The sequence below is a fragment of the Mirounga leonina genome, unplaced genomic scaffold (genome assembly GCF_011800145.1).
Source record: "Mirounga leonina isolate KUSES-001 unplaced genomic scaffold, KU_Mleo_1.0 Mir_178, whole genome shotgun sequence".
NCBI lineage: Eukaryota > Metazoa > Chordata > Mammalia > Carnivora > Phocidae > Mirounga > Mirounga leonina.
In genome coordinates, this window is record NW_023270464.1 from 25,451,140 (window position 1) to 25,473,380 (window position 22,241).

Here is a 22,241-nt window from a genome sequence, read left to right on the forward strand (position 1 = left end):
TTAATTTAAAAAAGTAAATAAATAAAATTTAGTTTCAGTTTTTTGTTGTGGTTGTTCAGTCTCCTGGTATACCAGATGTTTTTTATTATTATTATTATTATTATTATTATTATTATTATTATTATTTTAATGGCAGATACTGTGTGTGAATACTTGTAGTAGTTCTGGGTGATGTTATCTTCCTCCAGGAAGGATTTAGTTTTATTTTGACAAATAATGACGAGAAAGGCAGTCCTGTACTCCAATTTTGTCTCTTGATCACTGTGATACTACAGAAGTCTCTGTTTAGATGTTTAGCCTTCTAGCAACCTCTTCGTACTGGTATCTTAGCATCTTGCCTTGTGTATATGCAGCTTAGGAATTGTCAGAAGGCTCGAGAGGAAATTGCACATAACCTGTTATATTCACTTCTTTATGTTCCTGGAATTTTGGCCTCTTATATGTTGGTTTCCTTGGTTACAGTGCAGTCCAGTTTTCCTCTCCCCGGTCCAGGGAGATTTCTGCAAGTTCTGGGCTACGCTTTCTGCTCAGCCTTTACGTCCTGTGTTGTAAGGCAGACATTTTCCCAAAGGCAAAAAGCAGCTGTAAATGGATGGCTCTTCACAGTGCATTTTTCTTCTTCATGATTTTGGCTTCTCAGATCCTGACTGCTTTGCTTAAGCCTTCAGAGATTTTTTTAAAATTTTAATTTTGAAATAATTTTAGACTCCGAAAAGTTGCAAAACTAGTACAGAGAGCTCACTTCTAACCTTTACTTGTCTTCCCCTGATGTTAACAACTTACAAAGAACCTTAGTTATTTGTATTTATAATTGAGTATTGCCATATTTTCCAGGCTGATAAAAGCAGAGTACGACTGCTAATTGGCTGAAAATAAAAACAACAACAACAACAACAACAACAACAACAACAACAACGCAGGGAGTCAGTAGAGAGGGTGACATTTTTGGTGCAGGGCTTCTCAAAGTATATTTCTGAGAAATCTCCTCTGAGATTTTTTCCTTGTATGAGACATGGAAAAATAAGGGTGGGAAATGCTACATCTTATATGCACCCCCTTGGAAATCCACAATGCCATTTCCATTTTAAAGTCTCTGAAAAAATATTTTGGTAAAGAAATCTGCCAATTTTGTTAATCCCAGTGTTTGCAGACTTACATGGCCAGGGAGCTGTTCATTTGCCTGGGCAGCCCGCGTTTTGTGACACACCTGTTAGAAAATACTGTTCTGGAGCACTTTCTAATTTATCCTGAGGTATAAATTTTGCTTTTTTCACATTTTCTCCTAGGTTCTGGCTCTCATGCTGTTTAATTTCTTGCTTCATTAAAGGGAAGAAGGTGGAGAAGACAAGGTTTCTTTGAAAACAGATTATTTGCACAAGAAGAAGGCCAAGGCTGTGTTAACATTTACCACTAAAACCCCCACACGTCTAGCTGAAAAGCCAAATGCAAAACCTTTGTTTCCCAAATAAACTTCTTTTACATCAGTGCTCCGTTGTAGTCTTTGAAAATGCTTTTTGTTTTCCTGTTACTGATGAAATAGGAGGATGGCAAATAGGCTTCTGTCTCTGACTATAGGACCAAGGCACCCTGAGAGACGCCTGGTTTACAGCATAATCTTTTTCACCAGGGGGAAGATTACATGAGCCACGCTGATTGGCCACATGTTTGTATTTTAGATTTGCAGCTCCTGTCTGGTGAGCCCAGGTCAGGCACGCTGTTTGTGATAGGGAAGATGAATAGGTGAGGGCAGCTTGTGTTTGATGTTGAAGAAGGTAGTTAACAGAGTTTTAGAGTGAAATTTTGATACTCTTCCCCAATCTACCTCTTCATGTGTGTGTTCCTTATGATACCCTAGTGGGTGCTCCGTGTCCACCCTCGGGTGCCTGTCTGGTGTGTTCTTCTGTGGGCCACTGGGGTGATCTTCCTGGCTGAAAGGCAGATCTGGTCATACCACTCCCCTACTTGAACGTCTCCACTGCTTGCAGGATTAAGTTCAGCCTCAGGCCCTGGCCCCTGCCCATATGCTTGTATATTCATTTTCATTTGGGGTCAGTCTTTCATATCAGTTTCCCTTATTGATCACTGTGCTATTTCCTAAATGCCCTCATATCTTTTTAAGGTAAGTTATGTCTTAGCTTATGCTGGTCTCTCAGCCAGAAATGCCACTTCTCTGGTCTCTTTGGTGCTCTCCACATATCCTTCTAGGCTCTGTTCTGGAGCATTCTTGGCACCTCCTCATCCATATAATTTGCTTCCTTCCATCTGAGTTCTAATAGCAAATTTTGCATCTGTGTTATGGAAGAGTACTTATTGTGTTCTGGCCATCGTCTTCTGCTTCTCAGTGGGCCCGTGAGCTGTGGCATGTGGCGTGATCTCAGTATCTCTAGGATATAGATGTAGTCGGTGGACTTTCAGATACTTGGTGAATTAGATCAAATGACCTTGTGTCATTAATGTTTGAAACATTAAGTTGAAGTGGCTTTTCGTGTTGGTGAATTTAAGGTAATTCATTGATTTCTAAATACCACTTTTGCCGCATCCCACACAGGTTTTCATGGATACTATTTTCATTGTTAAATTTAAAAAATTTGTTATAATTCCTATTAGGGCTTCTTTTTAAATTCATTATTATTTAGGACCAAATTCAAAATTCTTATACTTCATATTTTATTATTGATTTCTAATTTAATGGCATGATGGTAAAATTTAAGAAAATGTTCTATGTGGTATTGATTTTGTGACCATAGTAAGTGGTCAGTTTTTCTAGTGGTCTATTTTCACTTGCAGAGAATATACATTTTTCTATTTATTGGCTGGAGGGATAGGTATATGTATGCATATTTGATCAAGGTTGGTCCTTCAAATCATCTATATTCCTTCCAAATTTTTTTTTTTTTTAATTCACATTTGGTCTGTCAGTTTTCTAATAGAGTTGTGTTGAAATCTCCTGCTATGATTGTGGACTTCAATTATTTCTTTCAGTTTTTGTTTTATTATTAGTTTTTTGAAGCTGTGCTGTTAGGTGGATCATTATTTTAACAGTATTTCGGTGGATTTCTCCTTCTATTATTAGATCGGTTCTCTATCCTTATTAGTGCTTTGTCTTTGTCTTTTTTGTCTGATACTATTGTTACCAGCTTTTTTTTTTTTATCAGCATTTTCCTAGTAGGTATAACTTTTCTACTTATTTTCAATTATATTTTAGGTATGTCTCTTAGAAGCTGCATATAGCTGGATTTAAAAAATCCACTCTGGGGGCACCTGGCTGGTTCAGTCCATAAGCACATGACTCTTGATCTAGGGGTCATGAGTTCAAGCCCCCCACTGGGTGTAGAGATTACTAAAAAAAAAATAAAAACTTTTAAAAATCTACTTTATTTATCCTTTAACATGTTTGAATTTAATCTTTTACATGGATAATTACTGATGGATTTATTACTGTCTTATGTTGTGGTTTCCATTTGTAATCCCCTTTGTTCTCTGCCCCACCCCCCACTTGCCAATCTTTTATTCTTGTTCTGTTTTGTTTTTTTTTGGATTGGAAAACAGTGATTTTACACCAAAGTGCTGGTATGCATATATGTTATAACATGCATAGTACTATATGTATATTATTGTTTTATGCTTTTAGTAGTTACCATTAATTATATAACACAGATTCTTACCTATTGTTTTAACAATGTTTAGTGATGTCCATTTCCCACCTCCTCCTGAACATAGAGGAACCTTACAGTGCTCAGAATATCCACTGAACACCCTCCCCCTCCCATCTTATTATTGCTTAAGGTTATAATGTTGCCTTTTGTGAACTCACATATTTGTTTTTGCTTGTTTGTTTTTAATCAGTAGTTACATTTACCCCCCTAGTGTATCAATTTCTGTTCTCACTATTGTTTCTTGCAGTTCATACCTTCCATCTTGGATCAATTTTTATTTCCTTGATGAAGTACTTTAACATTCCTCTTATTAGAAACTATGATGGTCTGAATGAATATGTCTTTATTTTGTTTTCTTCTTAACAGTTCAGGGAGACAAAAAATTCTAGATTTTCACATTTTTTATCACTTTCAAACTGGTCTTCCATTGCCTCCTGGAATCTGCTGTTGCTGAAGAGAAATCTGCTGTGAATCTAATTGTTGTTTTATTCCCCTGTGGGAGTTTTAGAATTGTTTATTCTTGAAATCTTGACATGTGAATTAATATTTACCTTGCTTAGCATTTGAGTATACTTCTAGACTGTGGACTCATACCCTCTTTCAGTTGTACAAAAAAACAAAACAAAACAAACAGCAAAAAACAGCCAAAAGCCAAAAAACCCCACAAAAACAAAAAAACAGCTATTAATTCTTAAAATACTGAGTCTCCTATATTGTGTCCTTTTTTTCCTGGAGTGCCTATCAGATAGATCTTATCCTCCAAACTGATTAACTGGTATTTTGTATATATATTTTTTAAAAGTCTTTTTCCTTTAAAATTTTTTGCTCTTTCCATACATTTCCTAGTAATATTTTCTAGTTTACTGGTTCTTTCTCTGATTGTGCCCAGTCTGGAGTTTATCCCATTTATTAATTTTTTGTTTTCATGACTATGTGTATTTTATTTCCAAGATGTCTAATTTTTAATAGCAATTAAAAAAATTTCCCTTTTGTGTAATTGTTTGCTCTTTATTAGTAGACGTTATTCCTTCATTTATCATGTTGGTAATATCATAACCATACATATAAGGTTTCTGTCATATTGTTTCGTAAAATGATATTCACCAGAAGCGAATTCACGTTGTGATTTATGATTTTGTTGGCTTTCTTACTTGGTGTTAGATTTAGTCTTGTGCCCTAAAATTTAGATTTCTATGCTTAATTTTTATTGGGGGGGGGGTGTCTTTTTGTTACTCTTACCCCATCTTTGCTCACTTCTCTCTGGTGGTTGTGAATTCTTCCACCTGGCTTCCCAAGGCCCCAGTGCCAAAGGGTGGTTTCTGCTGTCTGGTGGTATTGGTGATATCTTGAACTAGCCAGAGAGCTGGGGGTAACCCGATTGCTTCTCTGCTCTCCAGTCTCCCTGGGCCTGTGGATTGGCGAGGGTGCTAACCTCAGGCAGTGGTTTGCAAATGGATGTTTTTTCCGACTTCCTTTTCCTTCCCATCCCCTGGATTTAAGCAGAGCCTGATTTCAGGCTCTTGTCTCATGGGGAACTTGTAGATACCTTTTACCCAACAGGAGCCAGACTGTTGGCCGCCAGAGCCTGTGGCTGACAAGACACCAGGACAACCGAGACTTCAACCCTGTACATCGTGTTGTTTCTCTGTTCCTTTTCGGTCCACAAAAAAAGTTGATTCTGTTTTTAAAGCATTGCTTATCTTTATGGTTCCTTTTTTTGGGAGGTTTAATCTATCATTGCTATGCATTCAGAGCAGAGGGGGTGTATCAGAGTTGAATTTATCTAGTTATTTTCACTAGAAGTAGGAGCTTGAGTATTTATATTTAGCTTCCAACACTTACAAGAAATAGAACTGCAGTTTCTGTAACTTTTTAATGAGGTCAAGAGCCCTTAGGGATCATGCTTGTCTTTTTCGTCTTTATGTCCATATACTAATTGTGGTGCTTTGTACATAGTAGATGCTCAACCTTATTCTTTGAGTGATGAAGTGTCAAATATCATCAGATGGTCTAAGGAGCTGATACCAAATGTATATTTATTACTTACTTTCTCAAAACAACTGAATCTCACTGGGGGAATTCAGAAAAAGCAGAAGAATGATCATGACTCTTACCTGTGATTCATGTTGAAAACCGTCCTATATTATTGTCTCTTTTCAAACAAGAAAGGAATATTAATCTATTTTTTGTTCTTAAAAGTGGAAACATTCCTCCTGCTATTAGACATTCTGCTTTTTGAAAATAGAACAGGTAAAACCTGAACCAGTAAGAATGGATTCTGATTAAGGACGTTTTTGGTCTGCCTGTCAGTGCTAAGGAGCTTTTCAAATGGGTATTTTAAAACAGGGATCTAGGCATGGGCTTCTGCAGAGGGGTTACAGTAACCCTCTGAAATTATAGGCCACCTCAAAACTTAGTGACTCAAAAGCAAAAACTATTCACAATTTTATGGGTTTGTAATCTGGGCCAGGCTCACTGGGGAAGTCTTTTGGTCTGGCTGATCTCAACGGGGTCTGAGCTTACTCATCTGTCGGAGGTCAACTGCCAAGTCAGCTGGTGGTTTGGTGCTCTGAGAGGACTCAACTTGGAAGGCTTATCTCTGCTCTGAGTGGGCTTTCATTCTGCAGCATGCTAGCTCAGGTTTACTCATGTGGAGATGGTTACAGTGGAGCTCAAAGGGGGAGCAGGAATATCTACATAGCCACTTTATCGCTATAACATACCTATAAGGCCTGAACTCAATACTCATGCAGTGTTGCTTACTCTCTATTCTATTGACAAAAGCTAGTCACTGGGGAGAGAAATAGACTGCACTTCTTAGTGGGAGGAGCTACAAGGCATTGTGGCCATTTTTGCAATCTACCATGCAACCAAATGAGTGTTTTTTCCTGGGGTGTGGTTGTGTAACTTTCATTGGAGTCTCAGAGTATTACCTCCAAAGTTAAGAACTAATATTTTAAATGGTTTCACAACTGAACAAAAAGGTGTTTGGGAGGGGACCTAATTGATGGATACTTTGTGTAAACACTGCTTGGTGAGTGGCCCTGAGATTCTTCATTGTTTCTGTTGGAAGGTTATACCTTGTATCAGGGCATTAGGAGAATCCCCTCTGACATCTATACTGAGCCTGAAAACCAAGAACTATTGTGTAGTGTATCAGCTAGCTTTGGTTGAGTAACAAAGCACTCCAGTGTTTCGTGTTAAACACCCACCATCTATTCAACTCCTGTTCCCATGGCTTTCTCCTGTGCCTGCAGTCGGCTGCAGGTCAGCCAGGGGCTCTTTTCCTGGGCATTGCCTCATTGTCCTGAGGGAGGTGTTTGGGCCACTTGTCTCTCACCACCCAGCAAATTAGCCCAGGCCTGTTCACTTGGTGGCAGCAGGGTTTCGAAAGAATGACTGAAAGCATGCGAGATCTGCTAAGGCCTGTGCTTCTCTGTCTGCAGTTCAAAACAAGTGTCAAGTCCAGCCCGGATTCACTGGCAGGGTCGGGCGGGGGCGGTAGGTAGACTCCAACTCTGGCCAGGAGCTGCAAAGACATAGCCACAGGGGAGATAAAAAATCACGGCCATTGTGTATTCTTCCCCTATCTACTCTGTCCAAGTAATTCCTCTGCACACCTCGAATGTAAGTTACCTATTGTCTACACCTGCATTCCTCCTATTAAAGAGTAATGCTGTATTTGCACTCACAGTGTAAATAGTAGCAGAAAGTCACACTTACATAAAAGAACCTTGATGTGCTTTTCTAAAGAAAGCAATTTAACTTTCCTTTCTCCTTGTTCTCTAATGCAGCCCACACTGGAGTCAGAGTTGCTTTGCTAAAAGGTTTCTCTGACTACACGGTGTTGGACAAACAATCTAGGGACTTCTCAGTCATACCTTTTCGCTTGGCGTTTGAGAACTTGTGTGATCTGCCCTCTCTAACGTTCAGCATTTATTTTCCTCCATTCTCCCTTGATCACTATTCCTTGTAGTCAAACCAAATTTCCTGCTGTGGCTTGAACACAGATGCCCTTTACCAGTGATTCTTTACCATCCAGAGACGTTTCTGGTTGTCCCCGCGTGGGTATGTGCTGGCATTGAGTGGGTAGAGGCAGAGATGATGTTAAGCATCCTACAATGCACAGGACAGCCTCCCACAACAGAGAATTATCTGGTCTAAATACCAGAGTGGCAAGGTGGAAAAACCCCATCCTACACATTGCTGTCTCTGTATTTTTCCGCACTGCTTCATGCTGCGAGGCTCATTCAGTGCTGCCTGTTGAAACGTCCCTTATCCTTAAATGGGCAGCTCAAGTGCCAAGCCTTGTAGGTAACAGGTCCTGATGTCCCCCCCTCCTCTCCTGCACTGTGGGCTCCCAGAATCCTGTGAATCACTGAAATGCCTATTACTTGGTATGTTTACAATAATTTGTACCCAGCACTACTTTGTTTGGATTTTTCCTCCCCTGTATTTCAGTTGAGTGTGCGTGTATTAACTCTTCTGCTGAACTCTAGGTTCCTGGATGATAAGGATCTTATTTATCTGTGTTTCTACTAGAGCACCTACCATGTACTTTCTACAGTAGGTGCATAATTAATATGTTGAGTGAGTGAGAAATATACATATTCCCATGTCCTTGATTCAGTTACTTGTTCCAACAATTTTCTTTAGAGGACTTAGTAAAAAAAAAAAGCAACAAGCTAAACGTGAGTTTTTGTTTTTGTTTGTAATAATTTGAGTCAGAAACTATGATAACAGATTGTACAATGCAGTTAACCTCTGTTTATTTCTGCAGCTATTCAGTGAAAAAATAAGCGGCGTCGAAGGAACAAAACTAGATGACGAATTTCTTGACATGGAGAGGGTAAGAGCATGTTAATGTTAATTGTTTCACAAATTTGATTTTCGTTGTGATATGAGATGTACTGATAACGTAAAGGATATTAGTGGGAATCTGGGATGTAAAGACCCTCTAACGTGGAGATGGAATATGGCTAGTTGGTTCCCTCTAGTGGACAAAAGTCAGAATGCTCAAAAGATGGTCGATCTTGGCAAACAGTTCTTGCAAGGAAAAGACCAAAGTAATTGTGATGATGTATCTGGAAACTCAAATTGTATTCCTGGGATGAGACCCTTAAAATACATAAAGATTGATTGACTGTGTGGAAGACTCTGTCTCTGATCCCATGTGTTGCAGAAGTGCGTGACAAATAACGTTTATCTGGGTTCTGTCACTAGAACCAGCACTGTGAACTTGGATAAGCTCTTTCATCTTTTCTGATCGGTGACACAAGTTTGATAATGTGCACCCTGCTTGCCTCACATGGATGCTGGGATAATTATGCAAAAAAATTAATGTGTCTGAAAGCATTTAGAAAAATAGGATGAGCTTGTTACAGAAATAATTGTAACATGCTCCTAAGGAAGATTGTAGAATCTCTGTCCCTTAACCTGTTTCCTGGTCAGCTGTGTGGAGTAGTCTAGGCGGAGGTAGAACTGGGATCACAAGTAATTACCAGCTTTCTCAGTTGCCTTCCCCTTGGTCTTGGGCCCTTTAAACATAGCCTTGTTTTAATAACTAGACTCCCCAGATGAGAGAGGGCAGAGAGCAAGCAAAGCATCTATCCTCAGATATAGCATCAAGGATACGGTATAGAGCAGCTTGCAGAGCTATCATCAGATGCGCGGAAGGAAGTCCAATCCCTGGCTAGGGCTTGGAGGGTTCCTATCGTCGGGATACCCTGGCCCTGGCCAGACTATCCTCCAGGGAGCTCCCTATTTTCTGGACGAGCACTATTAAGTTTCTAGAAATGTTAATGCTTTGAGAGGAAAAGCTCATTTTGTTTTGCTTTTGAAAAAACTTAATTTCTGAAAATTGAGAAGCATGGAAATATTTTTAACATCATTGGCATACCTGAAATTACTTTTAAAAATCCCTTGGTATATAAAGATATCATGTGTAACTTTCTTACTAACAAAATGATTCAGCTTAAATGTTAAATTTAAAAACACATTTCAGCAATTTTAGTTTCAGTTGATGGACTGAGATCCCTCTTGTTTACTTCCTTTTCTTCCTAAAACCCCAGTGAATGACAGAAGAAATAGAAAAATAAAATCTATTTGTTATCTTACAGCAGTGAAAAGCATGGAAATATCTAATATGTGACCAGAAATTTTAAGGACTTTCTGGAAGAGATTAATTAGATAGTATCAGATCTACCTAAAACGTGACACAGAAATGACAAAGGAATGGAGATATTCCATGACAACTCCTAGCCATATGGAAGTGGAGGACTGGTAGTAATGTCAAAGTAAAATTTAATGGAAAAAAAAAAAAAAAACCCACACCAAAACCCAGTAAATGGAAAAAGTTATAAAAAGGGGGGCACCTGGGTGGCTCATTGGTTAAAGCATCTGACTCTTGATTTTGGCTCAGGTCATGATCTCAGGGTCTTGGGATTAGGCACTTCATCTGGCTCTGCACTTAGTCGGGAGTCTGCTTGAGGATCCTCTCTGTCCTCTCTCTGCCCCCCCTGCCCCCACTTGCACTCTCTGTCTAAAATAAATAAATCTTTTAAAAAATTATTTAAAAAGATGCAATCATACAGTCTATCAGAAAATTGTGATAGTTATGAACCATTATGCACCATATAACATGGCATCTAAATACATAAGGTAAAAGTTGTCAGAAATACATGGAAAATCGACAAAGTCCAGAGTAGAAGATTTCACATACCTCTTATAAAATAACAGATTAAGTTGACAATAATAGATTGGCTCATAGACAATTAGTATAAAATATGATTAATAGCTTTGATTATAAGCAGATACAGGTATCTGCATTCCTCAAATTGAGAATCTGTATTCTTTTTAAGTCCCTTTAGAACAATTAATAGAATCATATGCTAGGCTCCAGAAAAAACTTAAAAAAAAATTCCCAGTGTAAAATCATAGAATACAAGGATTACAAGGAAGGTATACCTTCCCAATTCTGGATGTTTGGAAATTTTAAAGTGTGTAAAAATTATTCTTAACTTAAGAAATGAACAGTAAAATAAAAAATCATTTAGTCATGAGAGACAGAATTCTATATATCAGAACCTGTGGTATATGGGTACATCTTAAGTATACTTAATAGAAAATAAATGTTTGAAGAAAATGAATGAATCATTTAAGCCAAGAAGCTAGGAAAATAACAACAAATTAAATCACTTTGGATGGAAGGAAGGAATCAATACAGATAAATGAGGGGTTAATGAAATAGGAAATAATAACAACAAAAAGGTAGAATCAGTGAATAAAAACAAGAACTTTTTTTTTCCCCCAAAAAAGCCACCTCTACCAAGTGTGACCAAGAAAGAGAGAAGGGTAAGCACAGATAAATTACATAAGGAGTAAGATGATATAGTGACAGGTATGGATTCTTTTTAAAAATAATAACAAAAAAATAGAATACTATGAACAGCCACCAGAAACCAGGCCGCTAGCAGTTCTCCAGCTCAGGCTGAGGCCTGGAAGAGTCAGTGGCATGTGCTTTGGGGCACCGCAGGGGTAGGGTGCCGACATTTGAAGGAAATTCCAGATTTAATCAATGGACAAAGATGCCTTCATACCAAATAGACTTTACAAAAAATAATTTTTACCTCTGTACTTTCTCCTGTTTGTCCCGATGGTTCGCAGCAGACATTGCATACCATTTTGTAACCCTGCCCACAATATCCCCAGTTTTCTAGAAGGGAGGCTTTGTTTTATATTTTTGTTTTGTTTTTAAACTACATTGGTTATTTTTTCAGCGTTGATCTTGATTGCCCATATCTGACAACATGGTGGGCATCTCCTTCATTTTGTAAAGGGTTGATTCCCAGTTTCAATTGCTGGGGATGTTCTGGAAGCTGCTCTAGTCTGTGCACACTAGGCTGTGAGTTTTGGCCATTTGTCTCTTGGCTTTCCCCCCCAAAAGATAGAGAAGGATCTCAAGTAGAAAGTACCCCTGCCACAGATCTCACTGTCACCCTTCAGAGATGATGCCTAGCTTCCTGGTGGCTTTTCATGTCTAAGGAAGGTTGGATACGTGGAAAGGAACACTCTAAGCTGTGTCTCAATTAACATGAAACTTAGGAAAGTTTAAAGTCTAAAACCTAGTTTTTCTTTAGCTTAAACTGAACTGCTGAATCTTATTTATAAATTTAGTAATTTTCGTGTAAAAACGATGATCATTTTCAGTTAATCTTCATTTTAGGTTCCCTTAAGTCATAGGCTTAACAGATCAAATCCTTAAACATTTATCTCCAGTTACATAATTAAGCAGATTCCCTTAGACATTTCAAATGTCTAGAATCACAAATGCGACGTATGGAATTCGCTCCAGCGTCACATCAAATTTAAAGCAGAGTTTTCCTAAGTACTTAAATTTCTTGAAACTCTAGTAAAACATAAACATGTAGGTGATCCTATTCTCTTAAACATTTCAACGATCTTCATAAACAGTCAAACACAATGAAGAGAGTTCAAACCTTGCAAAACCTGTTACAAGGCCAGGTGCACTTACCCACACACGCCTCGCACACAGCTGCACGTGGGCATCAGTAATACGGGTGTGATTCATTGCTTCATCATATACGTACTGTCGTTTAAACCTCCCTGGGGCCCTGAGTTTAGGCATTCAGCTAAGGGGAACACATACAGTTTCAGGCTGGTTGAGCTAGCTTGGTTGAAAGCTTCTGACCCTGACCAGATCGTTGTTTTTTCAATTACGAAAATGAATTTCTTGTATTACAAATCACTCTACGACTTTCTTTCTTTCCCTGACAATGCGCTATGGGCATCTTCCCAGTACATACGGAGCTTCCTTGTATTTTCTCTCTGATGATTTAAGAGTATTCCTTTATTTGGATGTTTCACGATTTGTCCAGTCAGTCTCTTATCGCTTATCATTCACGTTGGTTTCAATTTTTAATACGACATAAAATGGTCTGACATCCTTTTACATCTTTGCACATTGCTGGCGTGTTTCCAGATGATAAATTCCTGGAAGTCTGAGAGTGGCACTAATAGGCCCATTCGTAGGTCCTTTACCTTGATCTCCAGAAGTTGTATCTGTTTTGCACTGTGTGTGTGAAAGGGCCCGTTCCTCCACATCTGTATAATACCTAATATTGGGTCAAATCAATTAAAAAAAATTGGGGGGTCAATCTGGTGAGCGGAAAGTATCTCCTTTTTAATTTACATTTTTTCTGACTATTTTGTCAAGTGTTTGAACTTGTATTTTTTCCCCGTTTGTGGATTGCCAGTTTATGTTCTTGTCCCTTCTAGTCGGGTTGACTTTTTAAAATTTTTTTTGTTTTTTATTTTTATTTTATTTTATTTTATTTTTTTTAAAGATTTTATTTATTTATTTGACAGAGAGAGACATAGTGAGAGCTGGAACACAAGCAGGGGGAGTAGGAGAGGGAGAAGCAGGCTTCCCATGGAGCAGGGAGCCCGATGTGGGACTCGATCCCAGGACCCTGGGATCATGACCTGAGCCGAAGGCAGACGCTTAACGACTGAGCCACCCAGGCGCCCTTTTTTGTTTTTTAAATGGGAGTTCCGTGTATTATGGATACTAAGCACGTGTCCCTTGTACAGTTTTCTTTCTCTTTCATTTTGCCACTTTTGTCGAGCTTCATGTACCATGTCTTTTCACTGTTCAGTCTATAATTTTATAGGGTCAGAATTTTGGTCTTTTCACTTATGACATTTGGATTTTGGGTCATGCTTAGAAGAGTCTTCCCATACCCATATTTCAAAATATGCTCCTGAATAATTTAGTACCTTTACAATTTGTTTTTAGGTCTATATTTGTAATCCAGTATGTCGTGTGAGGCATGAACCTAACTTTATTATTTGCCAAGTTGTAACAAAAAAAAAAATTAAAATTGAGATGAGATTTGAATTAATTTTACATGTTAATTTGGGAGGAGGATTTACATCTTTGTACAATTAAACTTACCCATTTAGGAAATGGTTTTTGAAATAGATATTGTACGTTTCTCATTACATTTATTCCTTATTGTTGTGTATTTTTAAATTGCTCTTATGAATGAGATCTCCTTTTCCTTTATATTTTCTTTCAGGTTATTGATGGTATGAAATAAAGCTATTGCAATGTGCATATTTAACTTTATTGTCTACTCTCACATTCGGTATCTGGCTAACCAGCAGCCAGTGTCCAGGAATGGTTTTGTGGAAGGAAAGATTCAGTCTTAACGTGGCAGACAGAACACATGGGTGTTTATGTTAGTGATATGCTAGTGAGAATGATTCATTGTTGATTTACTGTGGTAGTTTCTAATGTGAATCATTATTAGGGCATCCTTATGTGGTATAGACATCAAGTTGACCCAGCAGATAAGGAAAGTTTGGCTCAGACATGCCTAGCGTTGGCTTGAGAGACCTTCAAGTATATCTAGTAATCTAGAGGAGCGTAACGACTTGTCCAAGTTTTCTAAATATTATATGAATACTCACTTTAATGTTAAAAAGGAAAAGAAATGAATGTTCTCCATCATCATGGGGAGAAAGAGCTGTCCCAAAATCAGAGTGAGAAATTAATTGCTTCTCCCCCAAAATGCTGAAATTCATTTAGGTTAAAATCACCATAATAATGTGTATTAAATTAATGCATGTTACTTTTCTTTTTCTGTGAATTCAGTGTCATTTACCAACATTTTTATGTGTTTTTCTTTTAAAGAAAATAGACATTACCAATAAAGCTGTTGCAGAAATTATTTCGAAAGCCACAGAATATCTTCAGCCAAATCCAGGTAAAGTTAAAAAATGTCTTGAAATAGTCTCTTGTTCTTTCACTGTCACAGATCACTAATCTATGTTTACTTGACACATGGCTCACATAATTTAGAAACAACGTCTTTTGCATCCACATAATAAAATTCAGTTTTTTTAAAGTCAAGCCTCCAGGGACCAGAGGTAGTTTCGGTGAATTCTAGTAGACAGTTCTGTGAACTACAGTGACGTCATTTGGATGGAGGCTTGGGCTCTCAGCCACAAGGCACTGCTAAGCAGACATTTTTTAGGAGATGCTTCAGAGAGAGCCACTAAGCGTTTTGTATATGTTTTCTTACTGAGGAATCTCCTCTTTTAGAAAAAAAATTCTGTCATCCTGCTCAAATGGATATATTCACTTGAAATTGCTTCCACAGTAGGATTTTAATTCCGAGGTCGGGAAGCAATACCCCTTGATGACTTTTCCTGGGTTGTGAAGGACAGAAACCGACAAGGGGCAGAGCATCCAAACCTTGAATTCTGTGCAGCTCTAAAACTGCCTTTCCTTTTTAGGAATTTAGTATTTGCACATAGTGACTGTGATTCCCTTGGCTGTAGAATCAGCACAGACCCAACCATCCAAGAATCTAGGCAGTAAAAATTAAAAAACATAAATTTTATAAAAATTATGTCCAGGGAAGTTGGTGGGTGTAGAAGTCTTTAGAATTGTATAGATGATTAGAATTTTAAGAACTATAATAAATAACATCTCTTCCCTGGCCTCCTTAATGGTTGAGATGAGCCACGTAAGTTCCTTTTCCTGATAAATCAGTCAGCACATACTCAGCAAGAGCTTACTCTTGGCGAGGGGTTTTCCTGGATCCTGGGATGCTGCGAAGTTGGACCAAGATCCCATCCTCAAAGAACTGACATTGGAAGGGGTTAGGAATGGGGTGGGCCAACAATGGAAGTGTCCCCTTGGACGGAGGCCTCTGGTCATTTCCAGTTTAATGGCTGTCGGTCACATGCCTGCTGCCTCCCAGTTTCTACCCTGACAGTGGGAAGGAGGAACCGAGTGTGTGTATGTGTGTGTGTGTGTGGGGGGGGGGATGGTGGGTTGTAGGAGAGTGAAGCTTCTGTGCAGGGACCAGGAGGAAAACTGCTTTGAAGCTGAGGTGGGCAAGATTCAGAAAGGCCGGCACAGGGGAATGTCTAAAGCAGGACCAGCATTACCTGAGAGACTGTGGGAAATGCAGAATCTTGGGCTCATCCCAAACTGCCTGAATCAGCCTTTGCATCTTAACAGGATCCTTGGGTGATTTGTATGCGCATTACAGTTTGAGAGGCACTGGTCTAGAATACATGAAAACAAACATGGAATTATTAAAGTCAAAGAAAATAAAAGTCTATCCCATTACTTCCTAAAGTTATCTCAAACACCACCAGCTAGTATGTGATTCACTGTCTGGCCTGTAGAATAAAATCCCAAATCCTTAGCTTGGGATTCAGTTCATAGTCACATTTTCCCATAGATATGTCCTGATTTGTCCTGTTTTAATTTTTGTTTAGGTCAAGCCTGCCTGCTCTTTATCTGTTGGTTATAGACCATAAGCATTCCCTCTTCCATACTTTATTGATACGATTTCTGCCTTTTTAGGGGCGTCTTTCCAACCTTATCTAGCAATACCGCTATGGTTTCATTTTTCCGACATCATCCCCAACTTTATCAGCAAAGTACATCTGGTATATTCTGCCTTAGTAGTACCTAGACCCTGAGCTCCGTTAGGGCCGATGCGGCCTGGGTCTCTCTGGAGCCCCAGTACTTGGCATGGGCCGTCCCACAGGGCCGGGATCAGTAAACACTCCTTGCCTGAGTCGGAGAGAAGAGCGTGGCCGCCCATCATTTCCCTAAGGGACCATCCACACACAGACTCATGTTCCCTTGGGGGTGGGGGCGGGGGCATCCGTTTCCTCCCATTGGCTCTGCTTCCTAAGAGGAATGAGCAGCCCTTCATCACGACACTGGATACAATCAGACGGAATGCATTCTTGGGGCATGGGGAGGGTGTTCACGGCTGGATGGTGGTTTGAAACATCCGCCTCAGCAGTTCTGTTCTTAGTGATCCGTTGGGCCCCGGGAAGGAGCGCCTGCCCAGGTGTCCGCACCTGACTCGGGGTGTGGGCAATGGCAGGCCTCTCAGTATCGCACCCTGCACGTGGGCTGGGGTAGCCCAGGTCCTGTGTTTGCAGTCCACGGAGCGTGCACCGTCTCTGCGTTCCATCCTCGCTGTGCAGAGATGCGCTTATTAGCATCCCCCCCGCCCCCGCCCTGGGTAAAAGAGTCTAGGAAATCCTGTGAGAGACGGGATCGGTCACACCCGGCCCTGTCCCTCGCTCCAGGCCTCCCTCAAGTTGTATGCCAGGTGGCCTCTCTTTTGCCGCCACTTGTTCAATGCGACGGACCTGTGGCTCTGCCTTGTCATTTTAAGGAATTACAAATGACAATGTTTTTAAGCATACAGAGCTAAGCTAGGAATGCTGAACACTGTGTCGAAGATTCGAGGACAGGTGAAAACCACCGGCTACCCGCAGACGGAAGGCTTGCTGGGCGACTGCATGCTGAAGTTCGGGAAGGAGCTGGGCGAGGGCTCCGCGTTCGGTGAGTGTCGCAGCGCCTGGATTAGCAGTGAGCGCCTCCTGCCCAGCTGAGGTGGTGCACAATGCTGCCTTTTGTTTTTTTTTAAACATTTATTTATTTACTTAGTGTGGAATGGGGGCGGGGTGCAGAGGGAGAAGGAGAGAGAATCCTCAAGCAGACTCCCTGCTAAAACATTCATTAGTCACAGGGGGTAACAGTATCTTTCAGAGCAATAGAAGGTGAATTTTATTTTATTCCATGGGTGAATGTGGACAAGATGGCCTGTTCCTTATCCTGAAGGCAGGCCCGTTGAGGGGACCAGTGAGCGTGCCAGGCAGGCCCTCACAGCCAAGGCCAGTCCTGCAGTGCACATGGTGACTGGGCAGGGGCCTGGATGGGCAGACAGTTTGATGGCTTCCCAGGTCCCTAGGTACTAAGGGAACTTGTGTTAAGGAGGAGAGCTAGTGTCTGGGGGCGTCGGGAGTGGATAGGTTGCTTGCTGTTCTGAGGAAGAGACTGTACTGTCGGATGCTTTCCTTTCGGGGCCACATGGTAGAACCTTCTTGAAGTGCAGAAGCCTCAGTGGGTGGAGGCTGAGCCCCACGCCCTTGTGGAATCCGTAGCACCAAGCCTGAGCAAGGGGGAGGAATGTGAGGTCCATGGAGGTGATGGCCAATATTCAGCATTAATTTTTGGAGTCTCCAGGGAAATATTTGGAAATGTGTCTGTCAAAGTCAAATTTGACATTTCGGGGCGTGGGTCCTGGTGGCAGAGGGGTCAGAAACAGTAGCTTCCGTTTCTGATCGGTTGGGCAGGAAAGAGTCCCCAGGCTGGGAAGGGATGTCTCATCTTTATCTTGGAACGATTTAGACTCTTGAGAGTGAGTTAAGGACATTTAGGAGGAATGAAGCTACCAGTGGGTCAAAATGGAGTCCTGGCCAGCCATAGTTTAGAGTAAGAGTTTCCACTTCTATTTTGCAAGGTCCTATACCATGCACTATCTAGTTTATTTTTTAAAAAGTGAGGTGAGTCTTCATTGCTGTCGCTCTTTTGCAGGTGAATAAACTGTGCATGGCTGGACTAGTAGGTGCAACAACTTGAAGGTCAGAGTTTATTAGAAATGCAGATTCTTGGGCTGCCTCTTAAGGTCTTTTTCTAGCCTAAGAGTTGAGAGACGCCATGCTCTACGTGTTTATGAGGTCAATTTGGAAAACTCCGATACAGGAAACATAGTTTGGTCTGGTGCATCACGTCCCAGAGATTCTTCGAGAGAAACTGCAACCCTCATTCTGCTCAGCCACCAGGACTCCCGCTTGCAAATTCCTGTGGATTAGCTGGCACTGAGATACCAGGGCTTAATCCAGCAAAAGCTGCCGAGCACTGCCCAAGCCCGAGCGTGGCTGGCCCGCGCCTCATTTCAGGAGCAAACCTTGCCCATCCTGCTGAAAGGCTGTCCCATGTGACCCTGCCAGGCTTTCTTTGACATCAGAAAGGGTCAGGAGCCTTAGAGCCATCTGAAGGAGATGGGGAGTGACCTCAAGATCTAGTAGCTAGGAGCCGACAGGAGGTTTTTTTCATTTATTTCTATTGTAACCTTTCTTGGTTGATACTTAGCCCTGATGAATGAATCCTTTTATAGTTTACAAAGAAGGATTTTGTTCTCGAACTTCTAAGGAACCCTAGGTGCCAGTTCACAAAACTGGAGATTTTCCTGCTCTCCGAAAGTGGAGCATTCTTACGAGGCCTTTTGTAAACCCAAATGGTGTAAAGCAAAGAAGAAATTACTATTAATTTATGTGGAAAAATTGGGGGGTGTTACCAGACCCCCAGAATAACCTCTCCTAGGCTTTTCTCATACCTTAGTCCTGCTTGTGCATGCACAGAATAAATCGAGGCAGAGCACAGATGTTCACAGACACAGCTCAAAGCCGTGGCAGCTGGATGCTGGGGTGCTGTGTGCTGTTCTCACGACTTGGGGTACATATCGCCTCTCTAATAACTTGCTGCAAAACAAAGGCTGAATGTTATTCTCTTCTTGCCTTTTTTTTTTTTTTTTTTAGTGAAAGCAACAATCCTCTTTGGATTTTTTTCAGTTAGCAAGACCAAGGACTAATATAGGTCTTTTGTAAAGGTGATTGGGGTTCAGCGTGAACTTTCGAAAAGCCCGGGATACCTGTACTAGTTTTTAAAGAGGAGCTTTATCTCCATCTAGTGGCCAAAGTGGGAAATGCTTCGGTCTCTCTCAGCCTCCAACCTTTATTTTATATAGTGGAGAGAGTACAGAGGGTAGAGGAAAATACGGACCATAAGGACACTTTCTTTCTCTCTTTCTTCTTCTTTTTTTTTTTCTGAGTCAGGATTCACCAGTCCCAGGGGGAGGACCTTTTTGCACCGCCATCCACAAACTTTTGGGAAGGAAATAAATAAATACCACCATTATCCTCGAGGACTCTGCTAAAGAAACTTTTTTTATTTGCATTTTCTATTCAAGGCAATGCATTGATAGAAGTTGGGGAATCCATGAAGCTAATGGCTGAGGTGAAAGACTCTCTTGATATTAACGTAAAGCAAACTTTTATTGACCCACTTCAGTTACTCCAAGACAAAGATCTAAAAGAGATTGGGGTAAGTCTTCCAGGCTATAAATCTACCCGTTGCTCCTTAAAATGATGTCTATATTTAAAATCACTAGAATGCTTCTGTAAGGATTCAGTGAAAGCATCATCTTATTATGGGTGCTTGAAGAATAATCCATATTTACCTGGCTCACTGGGAAAAAGACCCAGAACCTCTTAGCCCTTTCTTCTGTATCTTATTGAAACCAGCTACCTGAAAGCCAAGATGAAAGATGCATATTTCCACAGCCATTTCTCACCTAACAAAATGACTCCATAACTCCATCGTAGAATTTTTATAATCAAAATCATACCGTAGTGGTCCTGTCTCTTGATATTTTGCACCAGACCTGTAGTCATGATTTTTCACTGCTTCTCAAGGAAATCAGTATCTGGGAATTGACATTTTACATTTGGAAAACTGTTAGCAATGGCCTTGGAGAGCACACATGGGAGCTCTCAGGGACCTGTCGGTGATCACATGCCACTTGCTTGATGGTGTTTTTGTATATGTGCAAAAACAGACTTGAGAGTTCTACCCCGCCGGGACTTCTACTCTGGAGGGGCAGCCTGTGCTGACTTCTGATGCTCTTAGGGAGCTGCTCTGAGGACCTGCCTCCAGGCGCCTTCAAGAGTGATCTGAATGCAAGCCCGGGCCAGCTTGGAAGTCATTTGAACCTGGGAGATGTCCCCTTTCCTTTCTTCAGGCCCAAGAGTTCTTGTGGGGGGACCCCTGGACCAGCAGCATCAGCATCACATGTGACAAAGGCAAATGCTTGAGCCGTCTTCCAGATTTCCCGAACAGAAAGTCCTAGATGCCTGTATGGGCATTAGAATCTGCACGGAAACCAGAGGGTGTGGAGGGGACTTCAGGGAGGTTGAATGAAAACCAGAAGCAACCATTCAGGGACTCCCGGAACATTCAGCAACCCTGCCCCCTAGCATGCCTTTCACCCCTCACTCGCCGGGTCCTCTTTCCCGTCCATGTCGGGGAAACAGTGTCCCTCCTGCCCTCTGAAGCCAGGCCTCCACTGGGCCCTGGAGGCCATGGCCATGGCCATTGTCCTCTCTCCTGAATCTCCGTTCTTCCCTTTCTAGCTCTTGGCTTCTTGCATTAACATCTAGATGCTAGAGCACAGCAGCCCTGGACTCGCGGCTTCACGCCTTGCCCCTTCCAGCGCACTCTCCGCACCACGCCCAGCGCAGCCTTAGATGGAGACCCTCCGGAGCCGCCCACTGGTGGCTGCTTACAGATCCACCACCTTAGCCCTGATTCTCTGGCCTCTCCTTCCCTCTGGGGCCTGGCCCATGGCCCCTTCCCAGCGCTGCCCAGCCTCCCTGCAATACTTGCAGCCCCCGGGGGGATGTTTTGCTGTGGGCAGTTGCTGTGTTCCTTGTCTTTCTCCCCCTCCCCTCCCCTCCTGGCTTAGTCACTCACCTCTCAGATCTCAGATGCTCTTTTTTGGGGGAAGCCTTGGTTCTCTCCCGGTTTGATCAGGTGCTCCTGTGCTCCCCTGTGCCTTGAGCCTCCCTGCTTCTACTCCTCTGTTGTTGGGCAGTAAGTGCCTCGGGGTGAGGAGTCCTGCTTTGTTCACTTCTGGGACCACGAGGCCCAGGACAGGGTTTGTGCTTGCAAATTATCAAAGAACAGATGACTCTGGGGAAGAAGGGACATTCTGGGGGACCTGGGGATACCAAAACAGCCTTCCCGAATGCAGAACCTTCAAATCAGAGACCCCCTTGGCTGAAATATATGATACGCCGTTTCTTCTTATGCTGTTGTCCTTGAGGAAAACCCCGGGTCCTCTGGGCAGCGCAGCTCTTCCCCCGGAACGGCTTGAGAGCGGGCTGTGGACAAGTGTGGACCAGACAAACGTGCAGAACACTGTACTTCAGTGTCGGCCTTCCCTGTGCAACAAAATAACATCCTACGGGGCATCTCGTTCCTCGGCTGCTGTTCGATACAGAAACACTGTAAAGCTACACTTCAGTCTCCACGTCAGTCATGCGATGATCGAGAGTTCAGAGTGTGTTCAGAAGCCGTTCACAGTCTCCACTGTGTTTCTGTGTTTCAGACGCCGGGAGTGGAGAACCTGCTCATTTAAGACCAGCTGACTTATACCTGTAAAGGGTTAATGGATTCCAAACATTTCTCGGCCCATAAGCAGCCAGGCTGGCCCTCTCCATTCCCGTTTTATAGCCACACACGGAGGCCCAGAGGGAATGCCAGATTTGCCCAGAGTCACAGAACATACAGGAAAGATGCTTCTGGCTTTTTAGCCCGTATGCTGTTTTTGCCAGTTCATTATGGAAGTAGAACCAGGGCTGTTCACTAAAATGCATAGTAACGTTACCTGCATACTTCAGTGGGATGGTCTGGTTTTGTGGATACATTCGACAGCAGATACCTGTTTTCCAAGGATTGCAGGTGTAAACTCTTCCAGGCTTCTCCCTTGCCCCATACAGCTGAGCTGTCTCTAGCATTTCTGACATGGGATCCCCCTACTCGAACACAGACTGTGATGGGGAGTTTACTACCACACAAGGCAGCCCATTTCATGAATGGACAGATCGAATATTTAC

General features: G+C 41.7%; 1 protein-coding gene across 2 annotated transcripts in view; it reads left to right on the forward strand.

Moving 5' to 3' along the window:
* The window catches only part of SH3GL3 (SH3 domain containing GRB2 like 3, endophilin A3), a 134,896-nt gene that overhangs the window by 76,258 nt on the left and 36,397 nt on the right, over positions 1 to 22,241 (forward strand). The window contains exons 2-5 of one of the 2 annotated variants that reach the window (XM_035024247.1): positions 8,437 to 8,505; positions 14,374 to 14,446; positions 16,921 to 17,064; positions 19,535 to 19,668. In XM_035024247.1, the coding sequence (XP_034880138.1) occupies positions 8,437 to 8,505; positions 14,374 to 14,446; positions 16,921 to 17,064; positions 19,535 to 19,668 (420 nt within the window). Of the gene's footprint in view, positions 1 to 8,436; positions 8,506 to 14,372; positions 14,447 to 16,920; positions 17,065 to 19,534; positions 19,669 to 22,241 lie in introns of those variants that run through there. The other variant, XM_035024248.1, reaches the window with a different exon arrangement.